At 46.0% G+C, this 19,567-nt stretch overlaps 1 protein-coding gene across 1 annotated transcript in view; it reads right to left on the bottom strand.

The window, feature by feature from the left end:
* Nucleotides 1-7,963, bottom strand: part of VPS4B (vacuolar protein sorting 4 homolog B) — a 32,311-nt gene extending 24,348 nt beyond the window's left edge. The window contains exon 1 of the mRNA XM_056106956.1: nt 7,731-7,963. Coding sequence (XP_055962931.1) covers nt 7,731-7,757 — 27 coding nt within the window. The 5' untranslated portion in view covers nt 7,758-7,963. The remainder of the gene's footprint in view (nt 1-7,730) is intronic.
* Between the last annotated feature and the right edge of the window lie 11,604 nt (nt 7,964-19,567).

Below are 19,567 nucleotides of genomic sequence, written 5' to 3' on the forward strand. Positions count from 1 at the left end.
ATGCTGAGGGAGGCCCTGTGCTGAGTTGCCTGACATGCCGGCCAGTCTTCCTCTCCCACAGCTTAGGCCCAGGTTCCTTTGCTAATTTTCCCTTTCATTTGTGATGAAAAATTGAGTTCCTCAGGATCTGGGCTGTAGCTTTTTGTTTGGGGGCCACAACCGGCCATGCTCAGGGTGTACTCCTGGATCTGCACTCAGGAAGTGATTCTGGCAGGGCTCGGGGGACGCTGGGAATTGAACCCAGTCAGCCAAGTGCAAGGCAAGTGCCTTACCTGCTGTATTATCTCTCCGGCCCCTCACTTCCTTTTAAAATAACTGATGTGATACTAGTTTACAACTGTGTATGTCTCAGAGGTACAGGTTCACACCTCACCGAATGCGATCGACCACATCACATCCACCACCAAGATAAAATAATCCCTCTACGGTTCACAGAACCCGTCCACTTTGAGCCCTGCCTCTAATGCTCTTCTGCAGAATCCCGGGGTTTTAGATTGAATCTGTTTCTTAATTTTGTTCAATGATAGAAACCATGCAGTAATTTTCTGTTCGAGTTAATTTATCTTTGTTGATTCCCTCATTCTGTGATGTTTTCAATGATGTAAGCTGATTCTGTGTAGGCAGATTATTCCCGAATGGTTTCAATTTACATCACTCTTCTGCTTAAAGTTCTTCCAGACATTCGTGCCTGCATCTGGGTTTTGTTGTTTTGCCGATCGTCTCCTGCTAGCATATAGACTGCCTAAGTACAACAGTTTGCCTGATGCTTCCCTTTTTCCCTGATCCAGAGTTCAGCTATATAGACTATTCGACAGAGTGACGTAAGATCATTACTCGGGGTCAGATTCTAGTCACACACGTGGAAGAAAGAGCTGGGGACATCCGGGACGGTTCTTTTCCGATTAGAGGATGGGGAACTAGGTAAATCTAACCATTTCCTTTTTGGTTGGATTCTTTTCAGCAGAAAAATCTATGTAGATAAGGTCTACTGAGGCTCCTATCTACATAATGAAATGGAAACACACCAGCACCCCCAAGTTTTTGAGACCCTCCCGCTAATGACCAACCTACTCAACTCTTCACTTGCACGGCCAAGGCCTCGAGAGAACCCCAAGCTCCCAATTTCTCTCCTGGCACCAGGCAGCTCTCTGCTGTGTGTCTGCACTGCAGTCGCTTGGCTCTAGCCCAATAAACACGGACAATGGTGTGGGTCTCCTCCGCGCTGAACGCCACCATCCTCTCTGGGTACAGAATTCTTCAGGCTCCCTTTCTCTCTCTTTAGTGTCGAGAGTCCAGAGGGGCCTACCGTGGTCCTAAACTCTCCTCATCCCATAAAGCCTCCAGGATGCCCAGACTCCGCTAATAACCCCCAAGTGCGTGCATCTGGTCCAGCGCTCCCTCTTGAGGTCTCCAACAGCTTCTTCGGCTCGACTGTCCCCACACAGACCTTCCAGACCCAACGAACCACCCCGGTCCCAAACATGCTCCTCCTCCGGTGATCCACATTCCGAAGCCCACATTCCGCCTCCTCCCTTACTTTCTAAACGCAAAACTAAGCGTGACCACTTCCTCTTCCTCTTCAACTTGTTCCCGGTCCATCCTTTCTCTTTATTCCAATACTTACTAACCTACTTTGGCCCACACCCTTGCCCATCCCACAGAATTCTGTCTAACAAGCCTGCTGTTTCCATACTAGTAGTAGCTACTGCCACTACTTTCAGTAACCTTTCTTCAGGGCCAATTATACTGGGCTAAACAGGCCTTCCACCATACCCCCCTCCCCCTTATATAGTAGGATTGGGACTCACCACCTATATGTGGTAGACATCTATGTGTGGTGCACACAGCTACTCCTGGTATGGCTCCACCCAGTTCTCTCCCACCTGGCACTGAGTTCTAGTCACAGCAAACCATCTGGGCAACCTCCAAGACTCAGATTCCATGCCTTTGCCAACAGTCTGCTTCCATCTGAAAGGCCCTGTCCCTCTAAAACTTGAGTCTCAGGGATGGAGCCATAGTGCAGCGGGTTGGGCATTGGTCTTGTATGTGGCCTTGCATACCCAGCACCCCAGATGGTCCCCCGAGTCCACCAGGAGTGATCCCTTAGCGAAGAGCCAGGAGTAACCCCTAAGTAACCACCAGATGTGACACTCCCGGTTTAAAAAACAGAACCCAAACAACTCAAGCTTCTCCCGGACCCCGGGTACAGAGCTCTCCCCGAAACCCAGGCCTGGCCTGGCCTCTGTTTCAAAGAACTGATCACCTGCCCCCTGTACTGCTGAAGGGTCCTGGCATCCTCATCACAGCAGGAAATGAGCCCTTGGATGACAGGGATGACGCATTTCATTTATGATTCTCCAAGAATTAGCAAAATGCACGCCATAGTAAACAACACTCATTCAATACTCAGGACTTTCGATACGGTTTTCAAGGTGCTGCATTAGTTGCAATTTCTCCCAATCCTTGCCAAGATTTCTTACACATCTAGAGTGCAGCATATTTTACTTTCCTCTCACTCCCAGCCTGGAATACATATTTCTGTGGTCTGAGAAAACAACATTTTGTAGTGAAAACTGCACAGATTTCTTAACAGTCCCAATTTTTAAAATATTGCGAATCCAAATTAACAATATTAATTTGGGATAAACTGCAACACTGTTACGCTTCAGTTTCTTATGGGAAGCAAAACTGAATTTACCTTGATAAACCGTTTTGAGGATAAAAGCAACATCACCCCAAACACCAGCCAATGTCAGAACTTCTCATTTTATCTAACCTCACAGCACCTCCTCTGGAGGACATTTCTCATTTTCCTTAAGAGATACAACCTTCCTGTGTGCTCTAACTTCCACACTGAAGTCTCAATCTATTAGCACCCACTACATTATTTTATAATTTTGACTTATCTGATTCCTCCCCCCCGCCCCCCGCCCCAGCATAAACATGTATCTAGTAACATTTGCTTTGTTCGGTGGAAGAGTTATTCATTACCTGAATACTCTTCAAATCTTTTTATTCCTAGTCACACACACACAAAGGCACCTGGGTATGCCTCTTCTAAGCCACGAGTTTGAAGTACAGCTTGTAAAGTGTGTTGTTGGATAACACTTTGCTGCTCCTGCAGGGAGCTTACGGTTTATTGAGTCACTCCTACAACAGTGCAAGTGAGACACAACTACTAAGCCTATATTGCTTTTCTCTTCCTTTTTTGTCATTTGTATGGTTTATTTAGCAATGTCCTTTTTGTGTAGACACAAGAAGACAATTGATGCTATGCGATGCAACATGGGAGTTAACTGACTCCAAAATAATATTTAGTCCTGGGCATCTGTATTTACTTTACTTAAGCCTCAGTTGCCCTTAGCTCCTAGTATTCCAAGAGCAGGGTCCCGACAAGGGACTGATGGACCCAGGGCAAGCTGGGAGCTACGATGGTATTGAAATGGACCAGGCCAAGCGCCGTAATACTTAACTATTAGTTAAGAGCCGGGTCATGGACAAACTCTGTCATGACCCAAAAGAGGTAACTGAATAAGGACCCTACTGGGGTTAGGAAGACCAACCTGGTCTGAGGACTGTGTTCTGGAATATAAAGTGAGATGTCCTCAGGAAGAACCAAACTTTAAGCTTGATTTATCTCTTACTGTGCTCATATAAAATGACATTGCCAGAAATATTAGAAATAAATTTACTACAACTATTTAAATGGATTACTAGCTGAGGAAAGAAGAAAGCAACACACACCGAACGAAATCCTGTCCTTGAGCGGATCTCCTAGTAATCTGGAAGAATCTCTTCAATGAGATTTTGTCCTTGAGTTGGTCTCCTAGATGAGTGGCCTTACTTCTCTTTGCTGATTTGTTAATGTTCAACCCCATCTTTGTATCCTCATCTTACATGATTTCAATATAAACTATGCTGTAAGGGGCTGGGGTAGTCAGGTGGTCAGAAGAAGAGAGGCAGAAGACAGAGGACTTAAGGGAAGAGCGCAACGGTCAGAGAGAGACAACGGCAGGAGATAAAGACAGAGCTATGGAGACAGAGCATAGAGACAGAGAAGAAGAGACGAGAGACTGGAGCAGGTGACAACAGTAGCAGACTAGAGACCACGAGACGGGGAGGAGACATTACAAGGTTACAAGGTTATGAAGTCAGTCAAATCACTTCAGTCCGAAGGAAGGTCGACATGGACAGACAACAGAGACAGCAAAAAGCACAACGGCACACACAGAAGCAGAGCATGAAGGATGAAGATAGAGAGCACAGCTACGAAGAGAAGACAGGACGACGAGGAGGAAAACTGACGCTTGGGAGACTTTGAGGTCCGCGAGGAGACTAGGATGATGGAACTCTGATGATGGAGACTATGGCCAAAACGTCAACTACAACTGTGTCATACTAGAGATCGGAGACCCGCCAGCACCCATTCTCTGCCCGTCATCCCGGAAGAGCCTGGGGACACTGCCCCTGTCCTGTCTGCGCCTGGTCTGCAGATGAGCCTGCCTTTGCGACAGCTCACCAGTTCTCATTTCTTATGTATATCGCATGTTGAGTGAGACACAAAAAACTCAACAGTGTGTTACATGTATCTGATCTGGGCTCGACCTTCGGCACACATATGGTTCCCCAAGCACCACCAGGAGTGATCCCTGACACAGAGCCAGGAGTAAGTCCTGAGCACAACCACGTGTGGCCCCAAAACCAAAACCAAAAGCACAAGTAAGATTTGAATGAGAAAACGCACTTTGGACCACCAATCCTGGTTAACTTTAACTACAGGCATTGCACCACCAATCCTGGTTAACTTTAAGCATACTCTAAGCATTCCTCAAGCTCGGGTGGTATCCTTAACACTGCATGATCCCCAAGCATGGAGGCAGAGGTGGAAGAAGCCTCTGAGAGTCCCCCCCCCCCCTCCCCAAGTATAGCCCCCAAAGGAAATATCCAACAAATCCAAAATATGATGGGGCTGATATTATAGAATGAAACTGCAAAGTCTTGCAAAAGAAAAAAGCATACCAGATGAAAAGCAAGATATTGTAAAATAACCAAAGCACACACGGTCTTGACAAAAGAAAGGTATGAGATTAAAAAAAAAAAAACAGTCAACTGGGAAATAAAGATGTGCCTTTCCAAAGAAGTCATCTCTTGACACTCAAATACTTTCATCAAACAATCAATAACTTTTCCCAAGTCCACTGACAAAAAAACCCTTCCTGAATGGGGCTAACAAACTTGATGTGAAGGTCACTGCATTCAACTTTATTTGGGGGGGGGGGGAAGGTGCACACTAGGTAATGCTCAGGGTTTACTCCTGGCTCTGTGCTCAGGGAATCACTCCTGGTGGGAGTTCGAACACGTGGGATGCTGGGGATTAAAGTCCCAGACAGCCGAGTGCCAGGCAAGAGCCCCTGCATCTCAGTTTCACGTTATCTTGTTGGAAAGGATACACAAATCAAGAGGCACATTCATTTTCATTCTTTAAGTCAATGCAGCAATTATAATAAAGTGGGAGAGAAAATACTAATTATCCTTCTAGGCTGTTTCCAGATGCAAGTTCCAAGCAAGCCTTCTCGCTGCCCCCACTCACTATTACTCTGTGACCAACTTCTCCCTAAACAGGTCCCGCTTACCACAGGAGCACGAAGCAGGTCCCCGGTAAATGTGCATCCGGCCAACCACTACGGCAAGACCAGGACAAGGGGCACCTTCCCAGGCCTGTGGTGGAGGGATGCTGGCACTGGGGGTGCCGAGGGGAATAAGCACACTCGTGTGACTCACGGCACTCCCAACTAGAAGGATACTCATGCATTTCACACTTCCCTGGTGCCTTAACCCAGCCAGGGGGACTGTCCGGCTGAGGATCCCACAGAACCCGGGGGGGGCTGGGAGACACTGGCTCCAGAAATGGCTGTACTTCTTGGTCACAATCCCCGCAAGTCTAACGACTAAGACTCAACTCGCAAGGGTGCTGGGGGGGGGGGGGGGTGGAGGGGATTACAAACAAAACGTTGATACCCTCCCTCCTCCAGCAGCCAGGCTCGTGGGGGGGAGGGGGGAGGCAGGACTCTGGGCTCATGTAGGTCGTGTGTATGTACGCACGCGCGTATGTGTCCCAGGAGAGCATGCGGCCGCGGGGGCTAGAGAGCTCTGGGGTTGGATGTGTGTGTCAGGTGTGTGTGTGTGTGTGTGTGTGTCAGGTGTGTGTGTGTGTGTGTGTGTGTGTCTGTGTCCCAGAAAAGTGCATGCAGACCCAGGGGCTCAGAGAGCTCCAGAGTCAGGTGTGGTGTGTGTGTGTTATCAGAAGTATGTGTATGTGCTGGGTGTGTCATTTATGTGTATGTATCTGGTGTGGGTGTACCTGGGGGTGTGTGTCGGTGTGTGTGTGTCATTTGTGTGTACCTGGGGTGTGTATTATCGGGAGTGTGTCGTGTGTGTGTGTACCAGGGGTATGTGTATACTGGGGGGGGGGGGGGGGTATCGTCTGTGTATGTGTATCGGGTGTGTATGTGTGTGCTGTTTGTATGTACCTGGGGTGTGTGTATCAGGGGGGTGTGTGTGTGTCATTTGTGTGTGTGTACCTGGGGTATGTGTGCATCAGGGGTGTGGTATGTGTAGTTTGTGTGCCGAGGGGGGGGGGCGTATGGGGGTGACAGAGTGTGTTTGTGTGTGTATACCTGGGGTGTGTGTGGGTGTCAGGTGTGTGTATGGGAAGGTGTCATTTGTGTGTGTGTGTACCTGGGTGTGTATGTCAGATGTGTGTGTATTGGGGGAGGTTTCATTTGTGTGTGTGTACCAGGGGTATGTGTGTATCGAGGGTGTGCGTGTTGATTGTGTGTGAGTATCAGGTGTGTATGTGGGTGTTGTTTGTGTGTACCTGGGGTGTGTGCGTCATTTGGGTGTGGGGGGTAGGGTGTGTATGGGGGATCGGGGTGTATCATTTGTGTGTACCTGGGGTGTATGTGTGTCGGGGGGTGTGTGTGCATGTGGGGGGCAGGGTGTGTCGTTTGTGTGTGTGTACCTGGGTGTGTATAGATGTGTGTGTGTCGGGTGTGTGTGTATGGGGGGGGTGTTGTGTGTGTGTGTACCAGGGGTATGTGTGTATCGAGGGTGTGCGTGTGTGTCATTTGTGTGTGGGTATCGGGTGTGTATGTGTGTGCCGTTTGTGTGTACCTGGGGTGTGTGTGCGTATCAGGGAGTGTGTCATTTGTGTTTGGGGGGTTTGTGTCAGGTGTGTGTGTATGGCGGGGATCGGGGTGTATCATTTGTGTGTACCTGGGAGGGTGTGTGTCAGGTGCGTGCCTGTGTGTGTGGGGGGGAGCGGGGTGTGTCGTTTGTGTGTGCGTACCTGGGTGTGTGTCGGGTGTGTATGGGGGAGGGGTGTCGTTTGTGTGCGTGTGTGTGTGTGTCCGTGCCTGTGTCCCAGGAGCCGCGCGCGGACCCGGGGGCTTGAGCACGGGGTCCCGACTGACCCCGCGTCGCGGTTCCCCACGACCCTCGCCCCGCGGGATCCCCTCGCTCCCTCCGGCCTCCGGGACCCCGGCCCCGCCCGCCGGCTGGGGGGGGTGGGGGGGGGCGCGGCCCTCGGCCCGTGAGGAGGGGGGGGGCTCGGCCCACCCGGAAGCGGCGGGCCCGGCCCCGCCCCCGGCCCGCCCGCGCGGCGCCGCCCACCCCGCCCGGCCGCAGGGCGCGGCCCGCACCCCCCACTCCCGGGCTCGGGGGGCGCCTACCTGCAGGTTGGACGACGTGGCGGCCATGGCGGAGGCAGCTCGGCGGCGCGTCCCGGGGGCAGGGACGGCGCGCGCGGCGGCCGAGGGCGGCGGCGGCGACGCCGGCCGGGCGGCCCCCAACCAACCGAGTGCAGGCGCGGCGGCGCTCGAACCCCGACGGCCGCCTCCCTCCGGACGCAGCCCGGCCCGGACTGCACCGCTCCGCGCGCCGACGCAGGCCCGACCCGCCTCTCGAAACTTCCGCAATCGCCAGCCCCCCCACCCCTCAGGCCTCTCGGGGTTCTCGTCCCGCCTCGGGCCCAGGCACTTCCGCCTTCGTCATCAGCACGCGCGCTCTCCGGTCTCTGGGGCGGCCCGCCCCAGCGCCGCCAGGCCGGAAGTGACGAGCCCGGAACGGGGGCGCCGGAAGTCGCGGTGGACGCAGGCGCCCTGAGGCTCCGGCGAGGGCTGGGCTCAAGGGCTGGCTCCGTTTCTCCGCTCATTCGTTGATGGCAGGCTTAAGACCAGCGCTCCTTCCCCCTCTCTCTTCCGTAGTTAAACACGCAGAGGCGTGATTTAATCGTTTCCTACGCACTGCATCATTTCCAATCTTCCGGCATCTCCTAAAATTGAAAAATAGCCCCCGAATTAATATTGGCAACGCCCAACTTCTTGTACAGCAGCCCTAACGTTCTCGAATTCCCTCCATGTCGCCCCTTCGTATCCCAAGATCTTCCTGGAGTCTGATGTCCTGTCTCACCACCCATCTCAGCTGTTTCGATTTGGGGTTCAAGTAACAATAGATTAGAGAAGGGCTTCAAATCCGAATCTCCAGACCCACCTGCCTTCCGTCTAGCATGTGCACCTAAACTCCAGGGAGCTCCAAAATGTTCAGGCTTTTCCCATAAGACAAAACAGACATGTTGAAAACCAAGTCTTTTTGCTCTACCCTAAACTTCCTTCTCTCGTCTCCTCAATGGCACCGCTAAATCAAAGCTCAAAGTCTTTCCCTATATCTCCTAAGCAAATATTATACGGGCTCCAGTCCTTCATATACAAAAGAGACAAAATATATTAAGCTGTTTGACTGTGCAACTTAAAATAAATCACAGAAACCTTATCAGGTAAACTAGATTTTGCCAGAAAATACAACCAGACTCCTGTTCAACTCCTTTTTGTAAACAGTTACCAATCAATCTTGAAGTTGGGTAATACATGATTTTTCACATTTAAGAATTAGATGAAACAGATACAAATCCGGGAAATTCTTCGAGTAGTTATTAGCACCTTGTGCCAGGCTAGGTTTGATGTTGCATATGAAGTAGTCAAAAATCCATCTTCTCATCGTTATGAATAAGTCATGTTCATATGCAGTGAAAAAGAGTGAAGGAGTGCACTAAAAAATTAAGGAGTGCACCAAAAAAATCCATAGACTAATCTGTTGGGAAAACACCAGAAAAATCACAAATTGAATATTTTTCTACTTTTGTAAAATGTTTAACCAGTGCCGTTCAGAAGTTAATAAAATCCAAATAAAGTTCACTGGTATTAGTATATCGTTATTAATTTCTTCATTTTGACAAACATACCATGGGTTATTTTAAAATGATGGCAATAAGGGAAGTTGGGCAAAAAAGCATATTAAAATTTCCATATTTGTTTGTAATTCTCTATACATATTAAAATACAAAGTATTTAATCTTTGGAGGGAAGCGGGGAGATTCTTGTTCTTCAGGAGCCTGCATTCTACTGGAATAGAAATTTCCCCCAAATGCTCTCATATTACGGTCTTTTAACAAAATTCTTAATTCTGTAAATTACATATAAAGTGGGCTGGAGCAATAGTACAGTGGGTAGGGTTGCACGCGGCCGACCTGGGTTTGATTCCACTGCCCCTGTCAGAGAGCCCGGCAAGCTACAGAGAGTATCCCTGCCACACGGCAAAGCCTGGCAAGCTACCTGTGGCGTATTCTATATGCCAAAAACCATTAACAAAAAGTCTTACAATGGAGACGTTACTGGTGCCCACTCGAGCAAATCGATGAACAAAGGGACAGCAGTGCTACAGTGCTACATATAAAACATCCCATATTTACAAATAGGAAACCTTAGAGAGGTAGAAGTTCCTTGGCCAATACAGCTCTTAAATCACAGAGCTGGAGTTTGAACCCAAGTCTTCTGACTCCAATTCCAATATGAGAAAACAGTGACTTATGCTAGAGTAGTGGCAGCTTGTCTCATGGGAACACTGAAGAGGGAAAACTTGAGCTGTAACAAATGGTTAGGTGCTTAGGAAAGGTATTAGTCAAACTGAGGTGTAAAATTCTAAATGAATTCTGTCAGATGCTAGCTCATCTCTGGTAGAGAAAATACATGAATAAATCATGGATGAGTCAAATACCTGACAAGTGTGAGGGCTGGCTGGAATGTAGAGGAGCTTTGGGGAAGGAATGGCAAGAGAAGGAACTAAAATGTATGCAGGAACACTACCAGACTCATCAAGCCTGGAAACATAACTCTGTTCCATATGAAATTAAGCGTTCATAGAAAGATTTGCCCCTTCCCTCTCTCTCCCTTCCATGCCTCCCTTTCTTTCCTTTGGGTTAGAACAAAATATAAAACATAGTAAAGTCCATCCTGATTTGGTCAGGTACTGGCCCTATGAAGCTGGATCTCCCTGTTGTTTGTAGACAGGACCAGGATGAAAGATCAAGCAATAATGTCAAGAAGGTCACTGTTGAATCAAAGTTTTGATTCAGAAAGTCAGATGTACCAACAATACACTTCCCTCTATCCTCCCGCTCTCAATAGCTTTCACCAAGTCATGCTATTAAAATCATTCTAGTTTTCCAAGTTTCAGGTCCCAAGAAACTTCTTTTGGTCTGTCATAACACTCTGCACTGTTAGTTCTCCTGAGGTCATGCATGCAGAGTGCCCAAGAGGGCAAAGCAGATCCTCAATAAATGTAAGTTTCACCTGCATTGTGTTCTTCCTTTCTATACTGTAAAGTCACTAAAGACAGAGGGTTTTTATTACTTACTTTTTGTAATTTCCTTCACTCCTACTCCTCACTTACAAAGGCAGATTACAAACAAACAAACACTTTCCTCCCGTTGTTCATCGATTTGCTCGAGCGGGCCCAGTAACGTCTCCATTGTGAGACTTCTTGTTACTGTGTTTGGCATATTGAATACTCTCAGTAGCTTGCCAGGCTCTTCGAGAGTGGCGGAGGAATCGAACCCGGCTCAGTCGGGCTGACTGTGCGCAAGGCAAAGGCCCTACCGCTGTGCTATCACTCCAGCCATACAAAGGCAGATTATGTGCCTAATATCCAACATGTGTTGAACAAAATGAAGCCTTCCTGTTCATATTCAAGGACTTGAAGATCAGAGAGGCAATTGGTTACTATGTAGTACCTGTCGTTTCAACAATCAGCAAAGTCCAGGATGAAATCCATCTCCCTGAGACAATTAAATTAACTAATTGTTTTGGAGAATACATTTGGCAGTATTCAGGGGTTATTCTTAGCTCTGCACTCAGGAATCACTCCTGGCAGTCTCAGGATACCATATGGGATGCCGAGAATAGAACCTGAGTCACCCTGTGCAAGGCAAGTACCCTACCCGCTGTACTATCACTCTGACCCCTCTTAGATCATTTTAAAGGAAATTCATAACCAATTCCTCACAGTGTACCCTACACAGGCACCCAGAGCTCAGGACTCTACATGTTGGGTTGCCTGCCACTCCTTGACCTGAAACATAACTGGAAGAAGGCGAAGCCCTGACAGGTCTCATCATGTGAGAGAGGTGACTCAGGCAGATTTCAGGAGGAAACCTGTTGGCCATGTCAGGAGCATACCTTTCTGATTATGCTCTGAGATCCAGGAGTCCCATCCCCATTTTAATTATTCCTATTCATTTTATCCCTATGGAGCAATCTAGGGCTTCTGGACTGATAAGTGAGCTTGGGAAGCAAGTCATCACCATTAGTCAGTCATGTGACCAAAGCCGTCTCAACCAAAGCAACTAGTCATCACTGCTGACTGTCTATGGAATACAATGATGTCAGTCCTGGGCGCAGAAGAAGAGAGAAGTTACCTGCTCTAGGAAGTTTGCAAGGTCACACCGACATCTCCAAAACTGGATACTTGGAACACTGAAAGTGCACTTACAAAGAAATGGTTTCAAATGACATAATACAAAAGTGTTTGGATCTCAAAAGTGTTCGCCAACTGGAGCAGACTCACTAATGATACAGCCATGATAGATTTTTCTGGAAAGAATCCACAGTGACACAAGAAGATCATATGACAACTGCCAGCATACAATGGTAGAGACATGAACCTCGTGGAGAGGCTCCGCAGGTTAGCAAAAGGCTGTGACTAAGACCCATAGCCTTTGTCCCTGGGGAAGGAACGTTTCCTCAGAGGGACATTTTTTGCTAGCTTCAAGCAAAACCTGAATAAGGCTTCAGAACCATAGGCAAAGCTGTTGGAGGCATATAAAGTTGGCTTATTTACACATGGTTTTATGCAGCTTCTCAAAACTGAGGATAGTTGCAGCCACCTCTTAGAGGTCAAGAGGGGTGCTGCCAGTTAGCCATGTTTTTTAAATAGTTATCACTATTTTTATTATTTTTTAAAATTAATTTACAACATAAGTCGCTCTCAATTTCTCAGCATCTTCATGTCAGGGATTTTATAATGTCAATGCACATAATATTTTCCTCAATCATGACCATCACAATAAAAATTCATATATGAAACTTATGTTTTCCCACCAAAGTCTGGTTTACTCTTGCCTTTCTGGATGGCTTTCTCCAAGAACGCCTCCCTTCACTATTACGTTAGATTTGCTATTGGGGAGTTTATGGCTGATAGTTCTCTGCTTGAAACAGGTAAGAAGATATTTGGTCTCTCAAAACTCCCTTCGCCCCTCTTATGGTATTAAGTCTGAGCTTCTTTTTTATTCATTTTGCTTCTGTCAAAGTCTTCAGCAGAATTGATTCCAATTAACTTGTCTTCACCAAGTATTTGTGTTATAGAAGAAATAATATTCATTCGTTGATCATTTGATTTCTATTGATACTAGAAATGAGTATTTTCTGTATGTTTAAATTTCACCATGTAAGAGGTTTTTGTTTTGTTTTAGTTTGGTTTTGGGACATACTCAAAAGTTTTCAGGGCTTTAGGTTCAAGGGTCACTCCCAGTGAGGCTCAGGGTATATTCTATGGTGCAGGGGATGCAACCTGGGTCAGCCACATGCAAACAAGCACCCTACCACTGTACTATCTCTCTGGCTATGATAAGTGGTTTCAAAAATTGTATTTCCATGTTTTCACTGAACTCTGTTCAAATTCTTAATTAAATTTTCTATTGCAGTGTTTATCTTTTTACTTTTATGTATTGGTTTATTGATGTCTTATGTGTTAAGGAGTTTTTATATGTGCTGGAGCCATTCCCATTTTATATTTTTGACTATTAATATTTTATGATACAAAAGTTCAAGTTTCATCAGGGTCACGTTTATCATTATTTTTCTCCTTTATTTTTAAGACAAAATACCCAGTACTAACTTATTTTTTAAAAAAAATAATATGCCCTGTTTTCTTCCTGTACTTTCAATATTTCATTGGTTGGGGGATGGCGGTTGGGTCATACCTAGTAGTATTCAGGGGCTTCTTCTGACTCTGTTCTCCGTAGTGACTCCTGGCAGTATTCAGGAAAGCAAATGTGCTGGCAGGAGTGCACACAAGTCAAATGCCTTAAACCTTGTACTATCTCTCTAGCTCTTGACTATTTTGAAATTTATTCTGGTGCAATTATGGTCAGGGATCTAGCTTTGTTGCTTTATCTTTCGTCTGTTCTGATATTCTTTTTTTGCCCTGATATTCTGTAAATCACCTTTTCTCCACTCATCTGAGATTCAACTTTTATTATATTTATTATATTTATTATATTTATTCCTCGCCGGGACCCCTTGGAGGGGAGCGGGTTGAGCTTTCCTCCCCGCCCCGACCGGGGCTCCGGCAGCCGAAGACCTTCAGGACCAGCCACCACCATGCTGAGACCACTCTCCGCACACATGAAGGTACTGGCAGAGGGACAAAGCCACGCGGGTTCCGGGGCCGAGACCTCCAAGCCTACTCGGATTGGAGTCGAGCATCTTCCATCCAGATCCTCCAAATTCCAGCAGGCGGGGGTCACACCCACCACCTGGCCCCCTGGCGCCGTGTAATCCCATCAGCGGCCAAGACTCAGAGACTATAAAATGCAGATCCCGGAACCGCGCGGCCGCATTCGCGGCCGCGCGACATCTTATTATGACATCTTATTATCTCATTCCTACTTTGGACAAACTTGCAGGCTATCGAATGTAGCCTGCCCACAGGGCAGAGTCTGGCAAACTCCCCGTGGCGTACCAAATATGCCAAATACCAGTAACAATGATGGGTCTCATTCTCCTAAAGAGCCGTGAATATAATCTCAGGTCTAGGATGAAAGAGACGTTACTGGGGCCTGCTCGAGGCAATCGACGATTAACAGGATGATGAAATGATGAAATGAAATTTCTCATTAGGAATTTTTTTTTGAGATCTTGATTGTATTTGAATGGTTCCTCTTGACCACATATCCTTATGCCTGCAAAACTAATTTTTATTGTTGTAGTTTTGTTTTAAAATATTCAGTTTCCTACTACAAAGCAGTAATAATCAAAACAGCATGGTACTGGAACCCCTATAAAAACCAGCTCCCGGAAGAGAAGAGTGCAGTCTCCTGCCCCCGCACCTGACTGTCCTCGCTCGCCAGGACCCCTTGGAGGGGAGCGAGTTGAGCTTTCCTCCCTGCCCTGACCAGGGCTCCGGCAGCCAAAGACTTCCAGGACCAGCCACCACCATGCTGAGACCACTCTCCGCACACATGAAGGTACTGGCAGAGGGACAAAGTCACGTGGGTTCCAGGGCCGAGATCTCCAAGCCTACTTGGATTTGGGCCGAGCATCCTCCACCCAGATCCTCCAAGTTCCAGTAGGCGGGGGTCACACCCACCAACTGGCCCCCTGGCACCGTGTAATCCCATCAACGGCCTAGACTCAGAGACTATAAAAAACAGCTCCCGGAACCGTGTGGCCACAAATGCAGCCGCGCGACATCTTATTATGACATCTTATTATCTCATTCCTACTTTGGACAAACTGGCAGGTTACCAAATGTAGCCTGCCCACACGGCAGAGTCTGGCAAACTCCCTGTGGCTTACCCAATATGCCAAATACCAGTAACAATGATGGGTCTCGTTATCCTAAAGAGCCTTGAATATAATCACAGGGCTAGGTTGAAGGAGATGTTACTGGGGCCTGCTCGAAGCAATCGACGAATAACAGGATGATTTGTGATTTGTGATTTGTGTGGTACTGGAACAAAGGCAGAGCTGCAGACCAATGGAACAGGGTTGACTGTACCGACATCTACCCCCAAACATATGATCATCTAATCTTTGATAAGGGAGCAAGAAATGTGAAGTGGAGCAAGGAAAGCCTCTTTAACAAACTGTGCTGGCAAAACTGGACAGCTATATGCAAAAAACTGGGCTCAGATCTCTGCCTAACACCAGGTACAAAAGTAAGATCAAAATGGATTAAAGACCTCAACATCAGACTGGAATCCTTAACGTACATTGAAGACAAAGTTGGCAAAACCCTCCATGACATTGAAGCAAATGGTATCTTCAAAAATGTCATGCCACTGGCCGAGCAAGTGAAAATAGAGATAGTCAAATGGGACCATCTTAAACTAAGAAGCTTCTGTACCTCAAAAGAAACACTGACCAAAATACAAAGACAGTCTACAGAATGGGAAAGGATATTTGCTGAATACACATCTGACAAGGGGTTGATATCAAGGATATACTAGGTACTGGTTGAACTCCACAAGAAGAAAACATCCAACCCCATAAAAAATGGGGAGACGAAGTGTACAGAAACTTTATCAAAGAAGAAATTCGAATGGCTAAAGGCACATAAGAAAATGCTCTACATCATTAATCATCAGGGAGATGCAGATCAAAACAACAATGAGATATCATTTCACACCACAGAGACTGGCCCACATCCAAAAGAACAAAAGCAATCAGTGCTGGCGCGGATGTGGCGAGTAAGGAACCCTCCTTCATTGCTGGTGGGAATGCCGAATGGTTCAGTCCTTTTAGAAAACAGTATGGAAAATTCTCAAAAAATTAGAAATTGAGCTCCCATTTGACCCAGCAATACCATTTCTGAGAATATATCCCAGAGAGGCAAAAAAGTATAGTCAAAGTGACACCTGACCTTGTTTGTTCATTGCAGCACTGTTTACAATAGCCAGAATCTGGAAAAAACCTGAGTGCCTGAGAACAGATGACTGGTTAAAGAAACTTTGGTACATCTACACAACAGAGTACTATGTAGCTGTTAGACGTCCCAATGGAAAACCAGCAGGACTGTACTACTGTACAAGAAGGGAGACATCCACGACATTGGCAACTATCGCCCAATCTGCCTATTGTCTGATTGTCTGTCATCTACAAGCTGTTCACTTGAGTCATCCTGAATAGGATTGGCAGAACACTAAATGAGGGACAACCATGCGAGCAAGCCGGGTTCCACAAAGGATTCAGCACCATTGACCATATTCACACAATAATCAAGCTCATTGAGGTTTCTCAGGAGTTCAAGATGCCGCTCTGTCTAACGTTCATTGATTTAAAGAAGGGCTTTGACACTGGTGGAGGGTTGGATATTTGATCATTGTATAATTGAAACCCAAGCACAAAAATTTGTAAGTCTACAACTGTACCTCATGATGTCTCACTAATAAAAATTTTAAAAAAATAAATAAAGAAGGCCATTGATTCTGTTGAGATGGAAGCGGTCATTGAAGCCCTAGCCAATAAGGGCATTCAAGCTCAATACATCAGGATCCTCTGTGAGCTGTATTACGGATTCACTACCAGGATCTCACCATTCTACAAAGAAGTAATCATCGATGTCAAGAGAGGGGTTCGGCAACCACACCACCTCGCTTTGCTGATGACATTGTTCTAATAACACCAAACATTAGCCAAGCGGCACAAATGCTGGCCGACTTCGACCGTGAGTGTGGAAAGGTCGGACTACAGCTGAATCTTACGAAGACAATGTTTATGAGAAACAGCCTCGTTCCTGACGTTCCATTCGCTCTCAACGGAATGACCATCTCCAAATGCAACAGTTATTTGTACCTAGGTCCAGAAGTCATTATGACGAATGACCTGGTACCTGAGTTGCGCAGGAGGAAGAGAGTGGCTTGGAACGCCTTAAAGAGTGTCAAAGAAATAACTAAGAGGATGAAGAACCTCCAGCTCTGGGCACATCTCTTTGATTCCACTGTTCTTCCTGCATCAACATACGCCTCAGAGACCTGGGCACTACAAAAACAGGATGAGAATGCTATTTGGGTCTCCCAAAAAGGAATCAAAAGAGCTATGCTTGGACTATCACGTTCCACTCAAATGAGAGAAAGAATCCGGAGTTCCAACCTCCGTTGACAATCAAGAATCAGGGACGCTGTCTCGTTTGCCAAGGCATCAAAAATCAGAAGGGCTGGACACGTAATGAGATTTAGAGACGACCACTGGACTAGAGCCATTATCGACTGGATTCCACGAGACGTCAAAACATGGCATGGCCACCCACCTACCAGATGGTCAGACTTCTTCATCAAGATCATGAATGATTGGTTTGAGGCTCTTTGTGTTCCTAGAAAGAACAGAGGCCATTGGGCTACACTAGCACGCGACAGGGACAAATGATTAATGGGAAGTCAAGTGATCAAGTAGCTGTTAGAAAAGATGAAGTCATGAAATTTACATAAAAGTGGTTTTACATGGAAAATATCATGCTAAGCGAAATGAGTCAGAAAGAGAGGGGCAGACTTAGAAAGACTGCATTCATCTGGGGAACATAAAGTAACAAATTAGGAGACTAACACCCAAGAATAGCTGAGATAAGTACCAGGAAGTTTACTCCATGGCTTGGAGGCCAACTGCACATTCTAGGGGAAAAGGCAGTTCAGATAGAGAAGGGAGCACCAAATAAAGGGTATTGGGAGAATCCTCCCAGAATGGGAGATGCATGCTGAAAGTATATTATAGTCTGAACATGATTGCCAGCCAATGCCTCTTTTGCAAACCACAGCACCCAAAAGGAGAGAGAGAACAAAAGGGAATGCCCTGCCACAGAGGCAAGGTGGGACGGGGGTGTTGGGGGTGGGAGGATACTGGGATCAATGGTGGTGGAGAATGGGCACTGGTGGAGGGATGGGTGCTCAATCATTGTATAACTGAAACCCAAGCACAAAAATTTTTAAGTCTACAACTGTATCTCATGGTGTTTCAGTAATAAAAAATTTTAAAAAAATGTTCAGTTTCTTGTGGGACTGCCCAGTTCTTTACAAGGAGAATGGAAAACTATTTAAGGACTCAGGTTTTGATATTAAAATGATCCAAGCTTAAATCTTGACTTGAGCAGCTAGCATGTAAATTCCTTAATTTTTTAAGTTGTTGTTGTGCATCTGTAAAATGGTGAGTGTTGATATCACTAAATGTTAGTTATAAATAAATTTTATAATAGCTTATTTCTTCTATTGACATTTCATGTCAGTTTTGATGTCATTTTGATCAAGTTTTATCTTTGAAAGTTTTCTTTTAGAATTGGATTGGTAGATTAAAGCATATGTATATATATAAATTACATAAATATATATAAGATATGGACTACTCCCAGCATGATGCATGGGGGTTGCTCCCAGCTATGCTGTCGGAAATATGTGGTATTGGAATTGAACTTGGCCCTTCTCTATACAAAGCCTATGATAGAGCTCTGAGCTCTCACCTGTCCTCACCTCATACTGAATATCCATGAGGTTTCAAACCATATCATGTCTACTAAGTCTTCATGTCTACTTCTTATTTAATTTAATTTAATTATTTTGTTTGTGGTTCTGGAACACTTTTATTCTAGTCTTATTTATCTATACTTTATTTTGTTATACTTTCTATCGTAGTAGTATGTTTTCTTCTTTCAAACTTTCTAGTTGGTAGGTTTATGTGCAGAAAACAGTTCATAGATGTAGGTCAACTTGACAGAAATGATTTCTAATGGATTATCAACATATTCTTTTGAAGTTTCTAGGTAAAAAATGAAGATATCTTCGCTTCTTTCCTTCTCTGTGTTGGAAATGTCAAAAGTATCCTTCATATTATTAGAGGAAATGCTTGTAGCATTTAATGACTAATTGTTTTAGGTATTATATTTGTTTCCTACTGTTATATTAAAAAGGAATATAAGTTCAGACACTTAAAATGACACACTTTACATATCACAGTTTCTTTGAGTGAGAAGTTCAGACAAAGCCTTGCTGTAAAACTCAGTGTACGTTTGTCTTGTTAGGAGATCCAGTGAGGGAAGGTTCTCATTCCAAACTTCCAGTGATTATTTGATATTTGTTGTTACTGTGTTTGGCATATCGAATACGTCACAGATAGCTTGCCAGGCTTTGCCGCACGGGCGAGATGCTCTCGGAAGCTTGCCAGGCTATCCTAGAGGGGCGAAGGAATCGAACCCAGCTCAGCCAGGCTGGCTGCGCGCAAGGCAAACGCCCTACTGCTGTGCTGGAATTAATTTCCTTAAGTGTATGGAATTTGTGATAGTTCGCTTCATCAAAGAAAGCAACACACATAGTTACACAGAGTCTCTCTGCTTCAAGTCTCTTACTTTAGGGGCTGGAGAGATAGTACAGTGGGCAAGGCAATTGTTTTGCTTGTTACCAACCTGGGTTCTA

The sequence above is a fragment of the Sorex fumeus genome, unplaced genomic scaffold (genome assembly GCF_029834395.1).
Source record: "Sorex fumeus unplaced genomic scaffold, SorFum_2.1 ptg000151l, whole genome shotgun sequence".
Classification (NCBI taxonomy): domain Eukaryota; kingdom Metazoa; phylum Chordata; class Mammalia; order Eulipotyphla; family Soricidae; genus Sorex; species Sorex fumeus.